Below are 21,014 nucleotides of genomic sequence, written 5' to 3'. Positions count from 1 at the left end.
CTACATGTATTTGATCCATGTGGCCTTGAATGAAGGTTAAGGTCATTTATTTGAACAAATCCAATAGCCATTCATGGCAGCATGCTTCAGGCCCAATATGAGTACCCTGGGTCTTTCAGTTATTGAACATAGTCTTTTGAATGGAAAGTTTACAGACGGCCCGGTGATGAAGCATGATGACTATAGGTCATCTGTGGGTCAGATGACCTAAAATTACAAAGGACATTGACTTTAAAAGATTTTGAAATAATTCATTGCCATGACAGAAATAAATTGTATAATCTATACAAAAAAGAGATTTGTTTCACATAAGTTAAACAATGTAGATCACATTCATATTTGAAAATAACATTATCATTTTATGTACATTTACATTCAAATTTACACAATATTGAGACACAATTATCATTTGTTATTTAAAAAAAAAGAAGTTTAAAATTGTATCTAATCCTAAAATAAGTTATATTTATTAATTCAACTAAACTACTGGTAAGCTATGTTTGGTAGCATTCCAGTGTGTAATTGAATGTCTGCCATAATGAATCTGGTCACTCACACACTGCATTATTTTATCAATCTGAATATGTTCTTCAAATGCTGGTAACATATGGTAATTTTCATATAAACATTTTATAATAATTCACCATTTTGTTACTCGGGTATCAGGATTTTTAATCACTCTTGTGCTTAAATGTGCAAAAGGAAGCATCGACAAACTATGTGACATTCAGTTTTAACATATCTAGTTGAATAATGATGAATTCAGGGCTAACATGCACCACATGATCACGTATCATCGTCGTCATAGGATTTGAGGTAAATAGGTTTGGACTGTTTGATTGCCCTCCGCTGACCTTTCTTTAACTTGGCGCTTAATGGAGGAAGGACACTCTGAGGTATGTTTACCTGAAATGAAGTGAATTTGGAAATTCTAGTGTCTGAATTTATTTTAGTACCAATGAATATATATTGTGTAACAAAATGCATGATTCTACATAAATCAATCAATGTTTTTCTACTAGAAAACAACCAAATAACCGAAGTATTCAAATAGAGCTGTGATTTTACTCCTCCTTACATCAAAATGAAGTTGGCTGTGAATTTCCAGACAATGGTTTATATATCAATGTGTGTATTATATTAGTATATACAAGGCTAGTAAATAAAATATTTAGATCTTTAGTTGGAATATTGTGCTAAGTCCCTGTGAAGAAAGCAATGATGTTTTCAGTCTTCAGTCCAATGTTATAAATAAATGTTAATGAATACTTTACTTTACAAATTGTATGCTGTAACATTTATAATCTTGCCAGTTTTACTTACAGGCCTTGGGTAGGGTGTTCTGTAATGGATGGCTGTAAATTAGATATTAAATATTAGAGAAATCAAGTGCAAATTAATATATAATAAACATATCACTATAGAAAAAAGTTGACCAAATTACAACTTACAAGTCTTTTGTTATTAAAATAAGTAATAGTTATACAATCCAATTTACAGTAAAGCTGGTAAACTATTACTTGAATAACATGAGAGGTTACTGGTCAGTCTATTTTTATCGGACATTATTTTGCTGAATGCTTAATTAGGTTTGGTTTATGGTTTTTTAGCTCACCTGCCCAAAGGGCGTCAACTTTTCCTTTTAAACAACTTCTTCTTTAAAACTTGGAGACCTAGAGTCCTGACTTATAGCATGCTGGGATCAAGGGCTACCAAATTTGTTCAAATGAATGACCTTCACCTTCATTCAAGATCAAAGGGGTCAAATAGGTGAAAATGTTTAACAGACTTCTTCTAAATAACCTAGAGGCCTAGGGACCTGATATTGGGCCTGTGAGGGCTAGGGACCTGATATTGGGCCTGTGACAAGCTGGGATCAAGGGCTACCAAGTTTGTTCAAATGAATGACCTTGACCTTCATTCAAGGTCACAGGGGTCATATAGACTAAAATCTTTAAACGACTTCTTTTTTATAACCAAAAGGCAAAGGGGCCTCAAATGTGCTTAGGGATGATATAGATTCTTATTTACTCTATTTGTTAAGTATGATCCATACATGATTACCAGATTGCAGGTGAGTGATTCGGGCCCATTGGTCCCTTGTTTTTTTTTTTTTTAGTTTAACTTTCTATAAAGCCAGGGTCATGTAAGTACACGCCTGGTTTGTTGGAAAGGAAAGCCAGAGTACCCAGAGAAAAAAATCAACCTTCAGTCAATACCTGGCAACTGCCCCACATAGGATTCAAACTGGAATTCCAGAGGTGAAGGCTGTCAGGACATCTTAACCACTTGGCCACCGAAGCCCCTTTTTAATGTTTCAAAAGTGTCTTATTATGCTATACCTCTAACATTGCTGGGGAAGTAATGAACTACTTTCATAAATACAAAATAATACTAGTACTCTGTCTCAGAATCATTGTTAGTTAATTAAGTAAGAACAATTTGTATGGCCACTTAGACTCCACCATCATAAAAACTTACCCATCTCTATTCTTGTTTCAGCTTCTTTAATGTGATCCTGAATTTCTTGATCATTTGTAATCTACCCAAGATAAACAGGTGGAAATTAATTAATTGAAAACTTCAACATAAAATTTACCAGCTATCACAATTATTACATTCGAAGCACAAGTTCATTATCATGAACTAATCCAAAATGTGATTGATCATGATGAAGTAGTGTTCCAAGCTTTATTAAAATCCTATTCAAATCTTGAAGTTATAATTATCTACTCTATAATAAGGTCAAATCAATGGCCATAAAATACAACGGGCCATACCTCTGCAAATATGTGTACATCAATGTAGGGTAATATGAATTTAAATTGGTCGAAAGATTTACCATTCAACCCTGAAGACATATTTAGACTCTTCCAAATCGAGGACAAGAACAGTCCATTGTGAAATTTTTGGAATGAATGAGTTGAAGCAGAGAACATTTCAATAAGCCCTTTCAATATCTGGTATGTAGAATGAAACTTACATATTTGTTTTTCCTAAATATTTTTTTGGATTCACTTCGGATGTACTCCTTTTCAGTCAGGACATCTTCAGGTTGGAAGGAGTACCTGGCCCAGTTATTAGCTAATCTCAGGGCACGTCTATACACTGATAATACTTCCCTCTTCAGGGGCATCACGTTATCAGTGCTGGAAAAAAAAATGAAATAATTATAAAGAGGCCAAAAGGTAAAGGCGGTGTCCAAACATTCCTCCATTAGCTTTCCACCTCTTAGGCTGTGGTGGCCGAGTGGTTATTAAGATGTCCTGATACTATATCACTAGCCTAAGCTTCAGCAGGGGAAGATATCCTGACACTCCACTACTATAGCCCTCCATATCAGATCATGGTGGCCAAATTGTGAAGGTATTCTGATACTCTTCCACTACCTCTCCAAATCTGGGCCATGGTGGCCAAATTGTGAAAGTATTCTGATACTCTGTCACTAGCCCTCCACATGGCACTGCAGGTAGGGCGTTAGAATTGTTCATGCTGTCCCTATTGCATGATTGTAAAAGGTGACTAAATTTAGGACCTGATCTTTTCTCTTCTTCCTAACTGACTTTATGTTTCCTAATGCCTCCCTTAGCACCGCCTCACTTTTGGCCTTGAGTTGAGCGTTCGCCCCTGTGAGGAAGGCTCTGGGTTCTGTCCCTTGGCCAAGATACACCAAAGTCTATAAAAGTGGTACTTTCTGCTCCTGCTTAGCGCTCAGCATAACTGAAGTGGGACGACTGGTTCGCCCTTTGTCAGTATAATTCGACCGGGTTGGATGTGTTGCTTGGTGTCTTCAGCGGCATGCTTCAGTGATATAGCACTATTAAAAGGGCAACAGTTCCACTATACAAGAAGACAAAACACAAACATATTGCAGTCTCCCAAAACAAGCACCTCGCACTTCACACAAGCTGCACACTGCATACATGGGAGGCCGTCCTAACATGACCCTGGCTGTAAAATGGGCTTTAAAATAATCAAACAAAAAAACAAAAACAAGCCCTCAACATCAGGGCCATGGTGGCCAAATGGTGAAGGTGTCCTGATACTCTACCACTAGCCCTCCACATCTGGGTCATGGTGGCGTAATGGTGAAGGCATTCTGATACTCTGTCACTAGCCCTCAACATCAGGGCCATGGTGGCCAAATGGTGAAGGTGTCCTGATACTCTACCATTAGCCCTCCACATCTGGGTCATGGTGGCGTAATGGTGAAGGCATTCTGATACTATGTCACTAGCCCTCCACATCTGGGTCATGGTGGCCAAATGGCGAAGGTATTCTGATACTATGTCACTAGCCCTCCACATCTGGGCCATGGTGGCCAAATGGTGAAGGTGTCCTGATACTATGTCACTAGCCCTCAACATCAGGGCCATGGTGGCCAAATGGTGAAGGTATTCTGATACTATGTCACTAGCTCTCCACATCTGGGCCATGGTGGCCAAATGGTGAAGGCATTCTGATACTCTGTCACTAGCCCTCAACATCAGGGCCATGGTGGCCAAATGGTGAAGGTATTCTGATACTATGTCACTAGCCCTCCACATCTGGGTCAGGGTGGCCAAATGGTGAAGGTGTCCTGATACTATGTCACTAGCCCTCCACATCTGGGTCATGGTGGCCAAATGGTGAATGTATTCTGATACTCTGTCACTAGCCCTCAACATCAGGGCCATGGTGGCCAAATGGTGAAGGTGTCCTGATACTCTGTCACTAGCCCTCCACATCTGGGTCATGGTGACAAATGGTAAAGGTATATATCCTGATACTCTACCACTACCCCTCCACATCAGATCATGGTGACCAAATGGTGAAGGTATTCTGATATTCTACCACTAGCATCCTGATATTCTACCACTAAGCCCTCCACATCTTGGCCATGGTGGCCAAATGGTGAAGGTATTCTGATATTCTACCACTAGCATCCTAATACTCTACCACTAGCCCTCCACATCTGGGCCATGGTGGCCAAATGGTGAAAGTTATACTTTACCACAAGCCCTCCCCATCTGACCATGATGGCAATGCAAGTGACTTTACCACCAGCCAATTGGAAAGTGATGAAGTGATGGAGTCCAAGAAGTGATCATGTAGCTCAGCGATAGAGCATTTGGCCGTCCTGGATACTCAATGGGTTTTGATCACATATTGTTCCCTATACAAAATCATATGTAATGCAACAAACCGTCTCCAGTAGTTGCTACATACCCAAGTATTTGTGATAATTGATAAAATATCTTGAATAGTGTAGATTCAAAGATTACTCTTCAGTCTTTAATTGGCAAACAATCTTAACACAGATGGCACACAAGCGAGACAGTCCCCACGCAACCGAAGATTCAAACAAAAATTTTGATTGGTCAGGCGTTTTTCTCAGAAAATAGCCCTAAGCCAAGGACGTATATGAGAAGGATAAGTCACACTGGGTTTTGGGGAAGTCCAAGGCAGGCGCTTTTGTGTTTGTGCACTGACCGTGACGTTGGGCGACAATTTTCCTTTGATATCCGCCGGGCAGCCTTTGATGTAGCTTGCGGGTGCGAGGGTTACCGTCTTACTTTCTGAAGCGGAGCTGTCAAGCGGAGCCGTCATTTCATGAGCTTTCGATTTTTTTTTAACGAAAATTTAAGACATATCCTCTAAATGTTCCGTCTTTAAAGCAAGTAATAAACGTCGTGAAATTTAATAAACTTTACATTGGTGTTTCGTTTGACTTGATAAGACAAGTATTTATTGAGAAAAACAGTTTTTATTCCCGGTTCATAGGCGTCTTGGGTGGTGTTTAGTATTGTAAAGAGACAGTCACGAATCCTTCTCACTTATAAATTCTTGCCTAAGCTTAGACTAATGAAATGGCTACTCGGGAGTCTTCAATTTTGCTATGAGATAGTCCAACGGTGTAGTGATTAGAACCCTTGGAGTTTCGAGGATGTCACAGTCCGAAAACTAGCCGAATGCTCTACCGCTGATCGAGCTACTTGATCACCGATGATCGATCCAGTCTTATCCAGCTACACAATCATAGATATGTAACAGGGTGAGAGCAGTGTACTGCCAGCTGGGCTCGTCAACATGCGACCCCAGACTTACTGGGAATCGAAATTCCCTCTAGTGCGAAGCTATAGGTGACATCATCACTTTAGTACAATAAAATTCCAACGCTACAGAGATATGATATTGCATTGTTTAAATAAGATGTTATGATAAATGTTTTGGTTTTTTAATAAAATTAGATTATAGATCTAAATATTAAAATTTAAATAAAATTATAGCTAAGTTAGATTCTTAATGTACATGTACAAATTAAATACAATGTCATGCACATGAAATAATTCATAATTTTGTAATGTTGTCTACATATACATTGAATTAAATTTGTACTCTCTTGTGATTAATATTTCACATGAATGATTGTCATCGCTGTTATTATTTGTATTTTAGATGTCACATTGACAGGACAAGGGAGATAACCATTTACCAACACAACATTTACATTTAGCAAGAACACAATTAGATTATTACACACATGTATACTATACCAATAACACCCGAACAAAACATTTTCATTTTTCCAACCTACATTGTAAAGTTGTTTACAATAAATGCGATGTTACCTCAATCGTTCAGTTGTAGAAGGAAAAGCGAAGGAAATCTATGCACATGTTTGAGCGAACCGGAAGTTTACAACCGAGAGGAAGTAAAAATCTGCGCATGCGTGAATGGTGGGTTTCCCAACTTCCCTACAGAAGCTGTCATGTCTGCGTTTACACTAGGCCTAGAAGTATAAAGTCGGATGCATTTGACATTCAGGAATTGTCATGGCCAATAGCAGGCTGTCCAACGGTTCTGTAGGTTCCCCACCCAGACTGGGATTACAGGTACGGAATCATTCAGGCGGAACTATACATTTCATTCCATCACGATTTAGAGGCTGGTGATGGTCTTCAGAAGTTAGGAAATTTGGGTTGATGGAGAGAAGGAGAGACATCACATGATCCTTATGTTGAACGTGACTGAATCAGAATGATGATACAGTGGAACCTCCCGAAACCGATCATGGTCGGTGCACATAATTTCGGCCGGTTTAGAGAGGGTTCGGTTTGGAGAAGTGAACCGAATACCGATCATTACGATCCGGATTTAATCGATCGGAAGTCGTTTTTTACACTAGTGTACCGCATGTATGCCTAGTGTTCGTAAAAACCGACCGATATTGATTGTTAATGTGAATGTTATCACAAAGGAGAGAATCATACGTTTTAAAGGAATGGATTACAACAATCTTGATTTTGTTACCGCTTATAAACGTAGTTTAGTTAGTTAGTTGCGTGAATGTTCTTGTGGATGTTCTCGTCTGCACTAACCTACATACGGCCGATCGCTTCCGGTTACGTCAAGAATCAAATTATATGGTCTAATTACACGATGATCAGTCGATGCAGGTCATTATATGACATAGTCATTTTCTAAAACAATACATGGCTTCGGCTTCTTCATACAGATAATTTACGACATATGTAAATAAAAAAAACCTGTGTGATTTGAATACGAAACTATCTCTTTATTACTAGCTCTGCTTGTTTTCATACCGTAAACAAACCGCGTGCACGTGGTAGATTTTCGTTAAATATCTAAACAATAGACATGATTAAATAATTTCACCACTATCTCGGGTATAATTACCGTGTACCTATAGCCTACACATCTGTATACATATGCATGCCCCAGGACATGGCATGCGACAACTATGGTACAGGTACGTGTGTATTTCACGGTCGGTTGATCAGACCTCAATATGCAATCTATCGGTGTCGCTCAGGTAAGGCCGGTTTTCAGAAGTGTATTTTAGTTACATTTGACTATTCCGATCTCAAAATCGGTCTGGTATTCGGAATTGGAGGGATCGGTTTTGGGAAGTTTTATATACTATTAATAAAGAGGAATTCATTCTGTACATGACATCCATGTTCGGTTTCTAGAGGTGATCGGTTTTGAGAAGGTTCGGTTTCGGGAGGTTACACTGTAACATGTTTACGTTTACTATAGGTCGGTCTTATAAAGGCCCAATGTTATAATATTGCCTACTACTGAGTACTGATATTTAAGGCAGATATAGATCCCAGGTACATTTGTAGCTACACAAAGAGTGCTAGTTTTTTGTTGGCCTTAATTACATAGGTCCCACTGAAAGGAAGTATCCCGTTGAATTTTGGCTAACTGAAACTTTTTGAGATCAGAGATCTTTTATTTATAAAAAAGAGGTCATATGACTTCTTTATATAAATTTTTAGCAGAATTGGACTGGGTCGATCATCGGTGACCACTGTCACAAGGTATATGTAGCATCCAGCTAGTTTTCGGAGCTCCCTGTTTGGACCTTCATCTACATTTTCTCTCCTGTTACAAATTTGGCGAGCTTGCATTGTCAGTTTAAATAGTTACGCTTATATTACCACAATAGTAGGGAATATAATAATATATACATGTATGCAAGCTTGTAAGTTAATTATTCTGTTTTTATGTAGACTTGAAGAAAGGAGGGAGGAATGTAGCATGTCGATCCATCAATGACCAGGTAGCTCATGATCAGTCAGTAGAATATCAAGTCCCGGATTCAAACCATAATCTGACCACTACATACACATTTTCTTCTCTTATATATAGTTACAAAATTATTATCGCTTACATACATGTATGCTTGAGTTAATCTGGCCCACTAGCCATAGACATTTTGACAGATATATGACGATGTCTACTCATCTATATATAACAGGAGAAAGGTAAATGCAGTGTCAACACCGTTGTCGAATCCAGTTACAGTATTGTTATTACTTATGCTTGATTTACTGTAATATACCCACCAGACATACACATGTAGACATATTGGCAGAAACATTTACATATCTGCACATCTATATATATTTCTTTACTGATCAAGTTATATGTACCTGGATTTAATATTCCTACCTACTTTCTCAAAGTATTCACATTTTATTGTAATCACAATGCTTAAAACTGGAGTTAGCAAATTAATCTTGCCAATTTTGTACATCGTAACAGGTGAGGAGAAAATAAAGTGACCAAACCTGGGTTAGAATTTGCATTTGGGACCTTAGAAAACTAGCTGGCCGGATGCACATTGCTTTGAGCTAGCTACCTGGTCACTGATGATGGACCAAGTCCAATTTTACTATACCCATGTAAGGTTATATGCCATACAGATACATATGTCTACAACTAAATCTGTAAAAATTTCTGGAGACTCTGGTTGCGAGCACCCAATCTAGTAAGTTAGCACTTTAAATGTACATGTTTTATGTTTCATGTTCACAGATTGCCAATTGATATACATGTATCATATCTGACTTCATGATTAAACTATATTTAAGGATCATGCCTTGAGTTGGACAGATGATCTCCCAGTATGTCAGCTATCTGGTATAGGATTTTCCACCAATCAGGCTTACCGAGAAGATGGTCTCCGACGAGAGCTTCACGAGTTTGAGGACAGGAGCTTCCATTTCAAGTTGGTTTATTATCTCTTCCTCCTATCAGTAATTAATTACATGTATGCCTAGTAAAGTATAACTCATATTTTTATGAAGTTCTTCTGTTGACCTTTCTTTGATACTATTTGTATGTTTACTTTTACAGTGCACAAATTTCATACCAATAACCGTGCATGTAGTTAATACTTAATAAATACTGATAAACTGGCAAAGTTCTATTGAAGTCTATTGAACATATTATATATATATATATATAATTAGTGTTATTTTACAGGAAGTTCAATGAAACACTCTAAGTTACCATCTGTAGATTCTCCGTGGTTTCTATAGTCACTCATATTAATGAACAGAGTTTAAATTTTGAACAAGAAAAGAAAGGTGAAAAACAGAAAAATATGTTTCTTGGAGAACACCGTACCCTTTGGAATCATTTGAATACTGTAGATTACTTCCGACAATCATTTGGAAAATATCCCTTTGTAAAATTGGCAGTCATACCATGGTAAGCTCATGAATACCAACTGCAAGTAGAAATTACAGTGCTTACAAGTATAATGATTTTACCATTTCAGACTCGATGACGATTGCTATTTGTATGGAGTATTTGATGGCCATGATGGCAGTAAAGCAGCAAATTTTACGTCTCAGAGGATGCCAGCTGAATTGCTCCTAGGACAATTAGGAGAGACAACCTCTGATGATGAAATAAAAGAGGTTTTAAATCAGGTATTTGCTCAAGTTAGCTACCTTGTACTAAATTAAAGTCTGAAACTAGAATAGCCAACTGTCAAATTACATATTTGACTGGTCTATAGGCTAATGCTATTTCCTAAGATCCTAATTTGGTATTTATCATGGAATCTTATATTATAATATTTATGCTGATAGGGAACCTTATAACCCACAGTTGTCATTTATTGAGCGAGATTTTCAATACCGGATACAAACGAAATTTTATTTAATTTTAATAAAATGAAATGGAATTGCATTTTGTTCTTACAGGCATTTATAGCTGTGGAAAAAAGTTTCTTTGAATCCATTGACCATGTCTTTGCTGAGAAAACAACTATTCAACTTCAGCTTCCAGAGGTAAAGCGTAGCATAACAAATAGCATATCCATGCTTTTGAAATTTGACCTAGACTTGGATGCTTTAATTCTAACTTTCATTACAATTTTTTTGTAAGTAAGCGATGACAAAAAAGGATCAGAAAAACATGGCCACATTGCATTGCACATTATCTCTCATACATTTGTTTATTAGAAAGGACCTGATCAAAAGACTCCGATGGTAAATTAGAAAAAATACCAAATGCCAATGATCTTATACACAAGATACATGTACCACAGATTATAGAGACAAGAACTTTTTAGAGGCCGTCATTATTTCCATGACTACATTGTTTGTATACCATATAACAGTACTGGTACATACACAGTAAAACAGGTTTATAACAAACCTCTGAAGACCAACAAAGTCACTACATTATAAGTATAGTTACATACATATTACAAACATCTTATTGGAATCTTGACAAGAACTGAACATTTAAACCATTAATTTATTGAAATCATATTTCTAAATGTGTTTTACTGTATATATAATGTCATGTTTCAGGGACTTGACCATTACGATGCCTGTCGACAATATCCAGATATCATGAGTAAGCTTGATGAGCTGGAAAAAATGATCACTGGGGGTACAACAGCTACAGTGGCTCTGATATGTCACAACAAACTCTATGTGGCCAATGTTGGTATGTATCACTATCACTGTAACTTAATGTCATCAAAGTGAAATATTATGACAAGGAGTGAAATATTATGACAAGGGATCGAAATCCTCATGGCCTTTTCTACTAAGATTTATACATTTGTATTATGTATTTTATTATTATATTTTGATTCAAACTTTGATGCCTTATAACTGAATGTAAGTATTGAAAAAAATAAAAGCAAAACAAAAAACAGTGGTGATGATAAATCCATGTCAAGTGACTTTATTTAATCTTAATTGGTATACATGTACCATGAAAACAATTGCAAATCTTAACCGTATTGTTGATATGTATACTTAAACCTTAATTTTATCTATATATAAGTAAGAAATATGAAAAAACAAAAATCAATATAAGTAAGAAATATGAAAAAACAAAAATCAATGCAAATCTGCAATCCCTAGTGCTTTCACAGCTACCGTTCTTCAGGGGATGTTTAATGATGATGTTGGTAAAGTAACATCATCCTTACCATACCAACATCATCATTAAACATCCCCTGAAGAGCAGTGTTGCTGTGAAAGTGCTAGGGATTGCAGATTTGTTTTGATTTTTGTTTTTTAATATTTTAATTTCATTGCAATGATATTCTACATTTATTGATTTTAAGTATTAAATTATAGGTATGAAATGATGCTTTGTGTTATAACTAATGATTTATTAATTTAAAAAGTACTTGTTTATGAACCAAGAAAGAAAAAGAAAAGACAAGAAAGATTTCAAATTATATGTGTTGATAGTGTTGATGATCCATACTCATATTGTATCCTTTATATCTACAGGTGATTCGCGTGCGTTATTGTGTACGACGGATGAGGAAGGCATGCTGAGGGTAATGCAGCTGTCTGTAGACCATTCCTTAATGAATGAGGAGGAATTGAACCGTCTGGCCCAACTCGGCTTAGATACAGAACAGCTGAAGCAGTGCAGACATATCGGGAGCTCTGACAGTACACGCTGTATAGGGGATTACCATGTAAAGGGGATTACCATGTAAAAGGGGGCTACAAAGACATTGATATACTTAGGTAGGTATGACTGGACAAAGTGGAAAGGTCTACTTAGGTAGGTATGACTGGACAAAGTGGAAAGATATACTTTGGTAGGTATGACTAGACAAGTGGGAAGATACATTTAGGTAGGTATGACTGGACAAAGTGGAAAGTACTAAGGTATGTATGATTAGACAAAGTGGAAAGATATACTTAGGTAGGTATGACTGGACAAAGTGGAAAGATATACTTAGGTAGGTATGACTGGACAAAGTGGAAAGATATACTTAGGTAGGTATGACGGGACAAGGTGGGAAGATATACTTAGGTAGGTATGACGGGACAAGGTGGAAAGATATACTTAGGTAGGTATGACTGGACTGGACAAAGTGGAAAGGTCTACTTAGGTAGGTATGACAGGACAAAGTGGAAAGATATACTTAGGTAGGTATGACTGGACAAAGTGGAAAGATATACTTAGGTAGGTATGACTGGACAAAGTGGAAAGATATACTTAGGTAGGTATGACTGGACAAAGTGGAAAGATATACTTAGGTAGGTATGACTGGACAAAGTGGAAAGTTCTTATTTTTGGTGCAATAACATTTTAGCTTCATATCAGTTCTAAACTGGTTTGTGCAGCAATGAATTCATACAATCACCATGATGACTATATGAAAGATGCACTAAAAGTCTATTATCTTGGTCATATATTTGTATTCCCGTTCATCGTTGATGGTAGGAATCAGAATATTGAGGATAGGCATGGAGTAAAGTATGGATATGGAAGATCGACAAGGTTTGGTATATATATAGAGGATGGCCAGAGTTTAAAACATGGGGATAAGGAGGATGGCAGGATTTAGAGACTATGTAGATGGACATTGAAATAGGAATATGTAGGGTTGGGTTTGATATGATATCCGTAACTGTAACCACATGCACATTAACGTAAAAAAAAATGTGGTTGGCAGGGCTTTGAGTACATTTTCTATCAGCTATTGAGGAGATCGGGGGAAAGGTGATTATATTCAAGAAATTATGTACAATATTGCAAGGAACAACAATTTATTGAACCTTAATTTTTAATTAAGATTTTGTGTTAATTCACAGGAGTGCCATAAGGGAGCCTGTGATAGCAGATCCGTATGTCCATGGTGGGATCAGCATCGACAGCTCTAGTTGTTTCCTCATTCTCATGTCTGATGGTTTATACCAGGCATTACAGGATGCCACTGGATGTGATCGCGTCAATGTAGAAGTGGCACGCATGGTGGCCGCCGAGTTTTCGGTCCAGTCCACTCTGAATGGGGTAGCCCAGGCAGTGGTAGATAAAGTGGCACGCATACATCATGACACTTATCTTACTTCTCCAGAGAAAAAACAGTTGTGTCAAAAACGTGGCGACATTACGTTGTTGGTAAGAAATTTCAGTTATCCTTTAGCAAACGCTGGAAGTCCTGCAGGGAGTGCTTCATATCATCCTATGTCACTACCGTTCTACCAGGGGCGAGCAAACAGCCAGCCTCCCGCTTCGGTCCCAAACTTTCTGCCCGTGGTGACAACACCCACTGCAGATTTGGGGCTGATGTCAATGGCCTCACCGCAGACGCCCACTGCCTCTGTTACAACACCAAGTAAAGACACTCTAACGTCCGAGTCCAGTCAGAGTGGTCAGTCTACACTAAATACCTACGCCAGTACCAACTCCACTAGTACCAATTCTACCCAGAGTAGTGGGGAAACACGATTCCCAAGTCGTTACTACCAAACCACCAAGCTGGACTTGGATGCAGATGGTAAAATCGAGGCCTATATAGACTTCTCTGAATTTTATCGTGCTATTGATGAACTAACCGAGGCACAAAGAGAGTCACTAAATGCCGAGACAAAACCAAAATCGGCATATGAACCCATAACTGAGGAATCAGAATCATATGTACCCGAGAACTGAGGAATCAGAATCATATGTACCCGAGAACTGAGGAATCAGAATCATATGTACCCGAGAACTGAGGAATCAGAATCATATGTACCCGAGAACTGAGGAATCAGAATCATATGTACCCGAGAACTGAGTAATCAGAATCATATGTACCCGAGAACTGAGGAATCAGAATCATATGTACCCGAGAACTGAGTAATCAGAATCATATGTACCCGAGAACTGAGTAATCGAATCATATGTACCGAGAACTCAGAATCATATGTACCCGAGAACTGAGTAATCAGAATCATATGTACCCGAGAACTGAGTAATCAGAATCATATGTACCCGAGAACTGAGTAATCAGAATCATATGTACCCGAGAACTGAGTAATCAGAATCATATGTACCCGAGAACTGAGTAATCAGAATCATATGTACCCGAGAACTGAGTAATCAGAATCATATGTACCCGAGAATGAGTAATCAAATCATATGTATACATGTACCGAGAACTGAGTAATCAGAATCATATGTACCCGAGAACTGAGTAATCAGAATCATATGTACCCGAGAACTGAGTAATCAGAATCATATGTACCCGAGAACTGAGTAATCAGAATCATATGTACCCGAGAACTGAGAATCTGAATCATATGTACCCGAGAACTGAGAATCAGAATCATATGTACCCGAGAATGAGAATCAATCATATGTACCCGAGAACTGAGTAATCAGAATCATATGTACCCGAGAACTGAGTAATCTGAATCATATGTACCCGAGAACTGAGGAATCAGAATCATATGTACCCGAGAACTGAGTAATCAGAATCATATGTACCCGAGAACTGAGTAATCAGAATCATATGTACCCGAGAACTGAGTAATCAGAATCATATGTACCCGAGAACTGAGTAATCAGAATCATATGTACCCGAGAACTGAGTAATCAGAATCATATGTACCCGAGAACTGAGGAATCAGAATCATATGTACCCCCGAGAACTGAGTAATCAGAATCATATGTACCCGAGAACTGAGTAATCAGAATCATATGTACCCGAGAACTGAGTAATCAGAATCATATGTACCCGAGAACTGAGTAATCAGAATCATATGTACCCGAGAACTGAGTAATCAGAATCATATGTACCCGAGAACTGAGTAATCAGAATCATATGTACCCGAGAACTGAGTAATCAGAATCATATGTACCCGAGAACTGAGTAATCTGAATCATATGTACCCGAGAACTGAGGAATCTGAATCATATGTACCCGAGAACTGAGTAATCTGAATCATATGTACCCGAGAACTGAGTAATCAGAATCATATGTACCCGAGAACTGAGTAATCAGAATCATATGTACCCGAGAACTGAGTAATCAGAATCATATGTACCCGAGAACTGAGTAATCAGAATCATATGTACCCGAGAACTGAGGAATCAGAATCATATGTACCCGAGAACTGAATCAGAATCATATGTACCCGAGAATGAGTAATCTGAATCATATGTACCAGAGAACTGAGTAATCTGAATCATATGTACCCGAGAACTGAGTAATATGTCATATGTACCCGAGAACTGAGTAATCAGAATCATATGTACCCGAGAACTGAGGAATCAGAATCATATGTACCCGAGAACTGAGTAATCTGAATCATATGTACCCGAGAACTGAGGAATCAGAATCATATGTACCCGAGAACTGAGTAATCTGAATCATATGTACCCGAGAACTGAGTAATCTGAATCATGTACCGAGAACTGAGGAATCAGAATCATATGTACCCGAGAACTGAGTAATCAGAATCATATGTACCCGAGAACTGAGTAATCAGAATCATATGTACCCGAGAACTGAGGAATCAGAATCATATGTACCCGAGAACTGAGTAATCTGAATCATATGTACCCGAGAACTGAGTAATCTGAATCATATGTACCCGAGAACTGAGTAATCTGAATCATATGTACCCGAGAACTGAGTAATCTGAATCATATGTACCCGAGAACTGAGTAATCTGAGTCATATGTACCCGAGAACTGAGTAATCAGAATCATATGTACCCGAGAACTGAGGAATCTGCCTCTCTCACTTTGTACCAGAGAACGTTGAGGAGTCAGAATCATTCATATGTACCCCAACTAGAACTGAGGAATCTGAATCACTATGGTACCCGAGAACTGAGTAATACTGAAATCAATTATGTACCCGAGATACTGAGTAATCAGAATCATACTGTTACCGAGAATCTGATAATCTGAATCATTATGTACACGAGAACTGATGTTATCTTGGAAATCATATGTACCAGAGAACTGAGGAAACCATGAATATATGTAAACCCCTCGAGAAATGAGTAATCAGAATCATTATGTACCCGAGAACTGAGGTAATTCTGAATCATATTGTACCCCGAGAAATGAGTAATCATGAATCATTATGTACCACAGAGAACTGAGGGAATCTGAATCATATGTACGCCGATGAACTGAGGAATCAATCATATGATAAACAACCCCCGAGAACTGAAGAACTCAGAGATCATTATGTACCAAAGATCTGAGTAATCTGAAATCATATGTATCCTAGACTGAGGATCAGAATTCATATGTGACCCCGAGGAAGCTGAGGTAAATCTGAATCATATGTAACCAGAGAACATGGAGGATTCAGATTCATTTGTACACTCTCAGAACTGAGGAATTCTGATATCATATTGTAGCCGGGTCGAGAGACGCGTGGTGTTTAGGAGAAGCTATGGGGGGATCTGATGATGCGAGGTAGGTGAGCCGGAGAGCTCTGCGGTGGGGAGAGGACGGGTTTGGCATCTCTATGATCAGGTTCACTGGAGTGTGTTCTATTGTCTGACTATAGTTTGCCGGATGGGTCACATCTAAGTTTGCTCTATGTGGCTGAAGCGTATTTTAACACTTTTCTAATAATCCTTGGAATAGCGAAGCACTTTATACGACGGTGATCATGTGCTGCCAGTAGAGAAGTCCCTGGGTAAGTGAATGGAGTATTGGGCTAAGGAAACAGAATGGAAAAACAGATGAATAGGGATGCTAGCGAGCTTAAAAAAAGTAGAGATTAGATAGGGCGGAACTCAAAAGGGAACGGGATCGAAAATATCCCAATTCCAAATTGCTTTCACTTTTAGTGCTTAAGTTTATCGACTTCAATTAATGACAGATTATAGCTATTTATTGATCGTTGTATTGACATGGCATGAAAGATTCTACTTTAGTTGATATACAGTGAAATTTGCCTTGAAGACGCAGAATGTGTGAGGCTCTATTTTATTTATTTCATTTGAATGAATAATGCTTGTAAATTTTTATCAGTAATTTGGTGTTAGAAAGGAATCCTAGAATCTTATTGCAATTTATTCTTTGATATATTGCCATTTTGTATGAGAAATTTTAATTTATATTTTTATATCTGTTATTGTGTAATTTGATAGTGGGTGATATCTCATCTTGTTTTGTCCACAAGGTGCTACTTGTATGGCTGTACAGTGTACATTAACACAAAGGAGGTAAATCATAATAAATTTGTTATTTCATTTTCATAGAAACGACAAATCAACATGTCACTAGAGAAAATGTGATTCAATGTAGGTCATGACAAAGCGTATCAAGCTGTACTGACTAAGTAAGATATGTGGCCCATTCTTTTACAACGGGAGCTAAATCTGTGAATCTTAACACAGAGGTTACGGCCCAATAAAGTATTTTTTATATTTAATGGACAGGAAGTATTTTACATTTTTCTATAGTATAAAGACGACTGAAAGTGGATGATTTTGTATGACATTATAGTAAATTATTTGACTACTGAGCATCTAGTTTAAGATGTTGATTTGGAACCAGTTCATAATGAAGAAAGTTGTTGGTGAGGGAGATTTGGGCCATAACTGTATGTGGTTTTTGAATGAGAACATTGTTGTTATAAATTACTAAACGTAGGGGAGATACCATTGTTGTAACATAGGGTAAGGAAAAGATTCCGATTTGTAGACACAAATTATGGATGAGGGAAATGTTTCCAAAAATAGTTGTGATGAAAGGTGAGGAAGGTCCCGTACCCCATGATAGATGTAACTGAGGTTTCAGAAGTGGGTAGTTTGTTTAAAAGGAAGTGTGAGATAGGAAGAAGATACCATTAAAATACTGTAAGTGAATTAAGGGTGAAGGGGGATTATAGTTTAAAGTATAGTGTGATCTAGGGAAGATTACCATTGTATGTGTAACTACCTTATGGTGTTGGAAAGAGGATAAATTGTTTAAGTAAGTGTGATCTAGGAAGTTCATTGTAGTTGTTAACTGTGTGGATAAATTGGAGGAAGATACCACAAGTACTTTTTACTATAGGAGAAGAAATGTATGGTATAGCTGTAACCAGGAATGAAAATAAGGGTTTAGCTTAAAACTCAGAAATTATGTAATAATATTGAGAAATGAGTAAATTTTCAGTGATATTTTATCATAAGATTTAAAAAATGATAATTGTCTGTAACTATTGCTATCATCGACATTGGTTACCCAAGCAATCATTCTATACTGTGGCCTGAGACAGAGCACAGTGGAGTTAGATATAGTAGTTTCTGAGGGACGTGTATTGCTATATGCAGGAGTTTTGATAGTTTTAACTACTAAATCAACAAATTAGAATGTGTGCTTTTGTCAATTGAAAACTGCAAGGTCGCCACATCTGCCACATCTTTTGGGTTGATTCTAAAAATCCAAGATGGCAATAAATCACCGCTTTTAAAATAGCAATGAGATTAAAAAAATGAGCCTCTTGACTTGGCTCTTTGTTAAATTTCTACCGGATATATTTAGTAAAATCATTAGTTCTACCGATTATGTGATTTAACTTAACTTGCCAAAATCATCAGGACTTGGTTTCTTATTAGTGGTGTTATTTTGGCCCTGCAGGTAGGGCGTTAGAATTGTACCTGCTGCCCCTATTGCATGATCGTAAAAGGCGACTAAATTTAGGTATCGATCTTTTCTTTTCTTCCTAACTGACTTTATCTTTCCTAATGCCTCCCTGACACCGCCTCACTTTTGGCCTTGAGTTGAGCGTTCGCCCCTGTGAGGAAGGCTCTGGGGTTCTGTCCCCTGGCCGAGACACACCAAAGTCTATAAAAGTGGTTAGTTTCTGCTCTGTTTAGCGCTCAGCACACAGGGAGTGGACGACTGGTTCGCCCGTTGTCAGTATAATGTGACCGGGTGGAGTGTGTTGCTTGGTGTCTTCGGTGGCATGCTTCAGTGATATAGCACTATAAAAAGGGCAACAGTTCCACTATACAAGAAGACAACATAAATATACCGCAGTCTCCCAAAACACGCACCTCGCACAACATACATGCAACACACCGCATGCATGGGAGGCCGTCCTTACATGACCATAGCTGTTATAATAGGACGTTAATTAATCAAACAAACAAACAAAACAAACAAACAAAAAGTATATCCAAATTCCAACATTGCTTGATGCTTTCTGGTACTTTATCAAATCAATAAAATGTGTTATCTCCCTTTACATACGAAATCAACAATAACAAAGAGCATAAAAATGCTCATCTTTACGGCACTATTGCTAGAAGAAATCTGTACACTTCAAATGATTGGCAGGTGACCGGTATAAGGTCCTTTTTGCCTCTTATTTACAGATAAACTCCTCGTAGTCCCAAAACCAATGCCATAAAATTGTTCTATGCTTAGAATTATATAGCCATGTATGGATTCTTTGTAGTCACATGCAATAGGTAAAGTCTGTTTCCAAAGCAGGCATAATCACTTTACATTGTGTTTCGTGACGGTTGTATTGTATACATCCATAATTGGAGAATGTTATTCTTGACATGACTTGCACGCACATTTAAAAAGCAACATTCTGAATTAACGCATGTATTGATTAGCATAACACTCAAACCTCAATAGTGATATTTGATCAACCCTGAAACCCAATGTGCGTCTGTATTTAATCAAACATAGCTCTGCCAGTGTCTATTGGTCTGGCTATCTATGAAAGTATGTCTTGAGGACACAGTTTTGCTATTGCAAATAATATTTGTATATGTTTAACTTAGCTTAACTGTTTTCTTACAACGACCATCGTGTTACCTTCCACGCGGTTACTATGATAATATTTCTGGATAGTTACATCCCTGCATCTCCAACCTACGTTAGATACATGTACAATTGTATATACGTATACACCTACATTATACATATACTCCAAACGAGCATGTAATCCGATATTGCTGTTGACTACTGGTAACAGAAATGAGTACGAATCGTGCCCAATGAGCTGAGGACAGTTACTGTTTATGTATGCATACCTATCTACGTGTATACTACCCATGTGTAATTTTAATTAGGCTCTAGACCAATTTGGTAAAATGTATAGCTAATACGACTAGAATCTAGTTATAAGCCACCAGTCAAGAAAACCTCCAATAGGACCAGAATATATAGTTGTAGGACACAAACAAAGAAAACCGCCATTAGGACAAGGACCTAGTTATAGGACATAAACCAAGAAAATCAACAATAGGACTAGAATCGATAGTTGTAGGACACAAACCAAGAAAACCGACATTACGACCAGAATCTGTAGTTGTAGGACACAAACTAAGAAAATCGCCAATAGGACCAGAATCTAGTTACAGGACAAAAACAAAGAAAACCGCCAATAGGACCACAATCTATTTATAGTCAAGAGGCCAAGAAAACTACCATATACATGTAGGACCACAATCTATGTATACTACACAAACTAAGAAAAC

At 37.7% G+C, this 21,014-nt stretch overlaps 2 protein-coding genes across 3 annotated transcripts; one reads left to right on the top strand and one right to left on the bottom strand.

Moving 5' to 3' along the window:
• Positions 1-237: 237 nt before the first annotated feature.
• Positions 238-6,694, bottom strand: LOC138323437 (LYR motif-containing protein 1-like). Of its 2 annotated transcripts, none has more exons than XM_069268061.1 (5): positions 6,612-6,694; positions 2,984-3,149; positions 2,482-2,542; positions 1,324-1,355; positions 238-906 (listed from the first exon to the last, which is right to left on the bottom strand). In XM_069268061.1, exons 2-5 carry the CDS (start codon positions 3,134-3,136, stop codon positions 787-789), a joined length of 366 nt encoding a protein of 121 aa, XP_069124162.1. In that variant the 5' UTR covers positions 3,137-3,149; positions 6,612-6,694; the 3' UTR covers positions 238-786. The 2 variants fall into 2 exon arrangements, with proteins under 2 accessions (XP_069124162.1, XP_069124163.1); XM_069268062.1 differs by having other exon boundaries at positions 6,578-6,682.
• Positions 6,695-6,710: 16 nt separating this feature from the next.
• On the top strand, positions 6,711-14,441 carry LOC138323436 (TGF-beta-activated kinase 1 and MAP3K7-binding protein 1-like). The gene is given in 8 exon segments (XM_069268060.1): positions 6,711-6,875; positions 9,387-9,523; positions 10,079-10,232; positions 10,509-10,595; positions 11,124-11,262; positions 12,066-12,262; positions 12,265-12,311; positions 13,389-14,441. Coding segments are annotated over 8 exon segments (1,662 nt in total). The 5' UTR covers positions 6,711-6,815; the 3' UTR covers positions 14,230-14,441.
• The last annotated feature ends 6,573 nt before the right edge of the window (positions 14,442-21,014 follow it).

Source organism: Argopecten irradians, chromosome 5 (genome assembly GCF_041381155.1).
Source record: "Argopecten irradians isolate NY chromosome 5, Ai_NY, whole genome shotgun sequence".
Lineage (NCBI taxonomy): Eukaryota > Metazoa > Mollusca > Bivalvia > Pectinida > Pectinidae > Argopecten > Argopecten irradians.
This window is presented reverse-complemented; position numbering and strand designations above follow the sequence as displayed.

Coding starts and splice junctions, on each gene's coding strand:
- LOC138323437 (XM_069268061.1), bottom strand. CDS start 3,136: ATGCCCCTGAAGAGGGAAGTATTATCAGTGTATAGACGTGCCCTGAGA. Junction 2,543..2,983: donor TATTTAGGAAAAACAAATAT/GTAAGTTTCATT, acceptor TATCTTGGGTAG/ATTACAAATGATCAAGAAAT. Junction 907..1,323: donor GAACACCCTACCCAAGGCCT/GTAAGTAAAACT, acceptor ACTTCATTTCAG/GTAAACATACCTCAGAGTGT.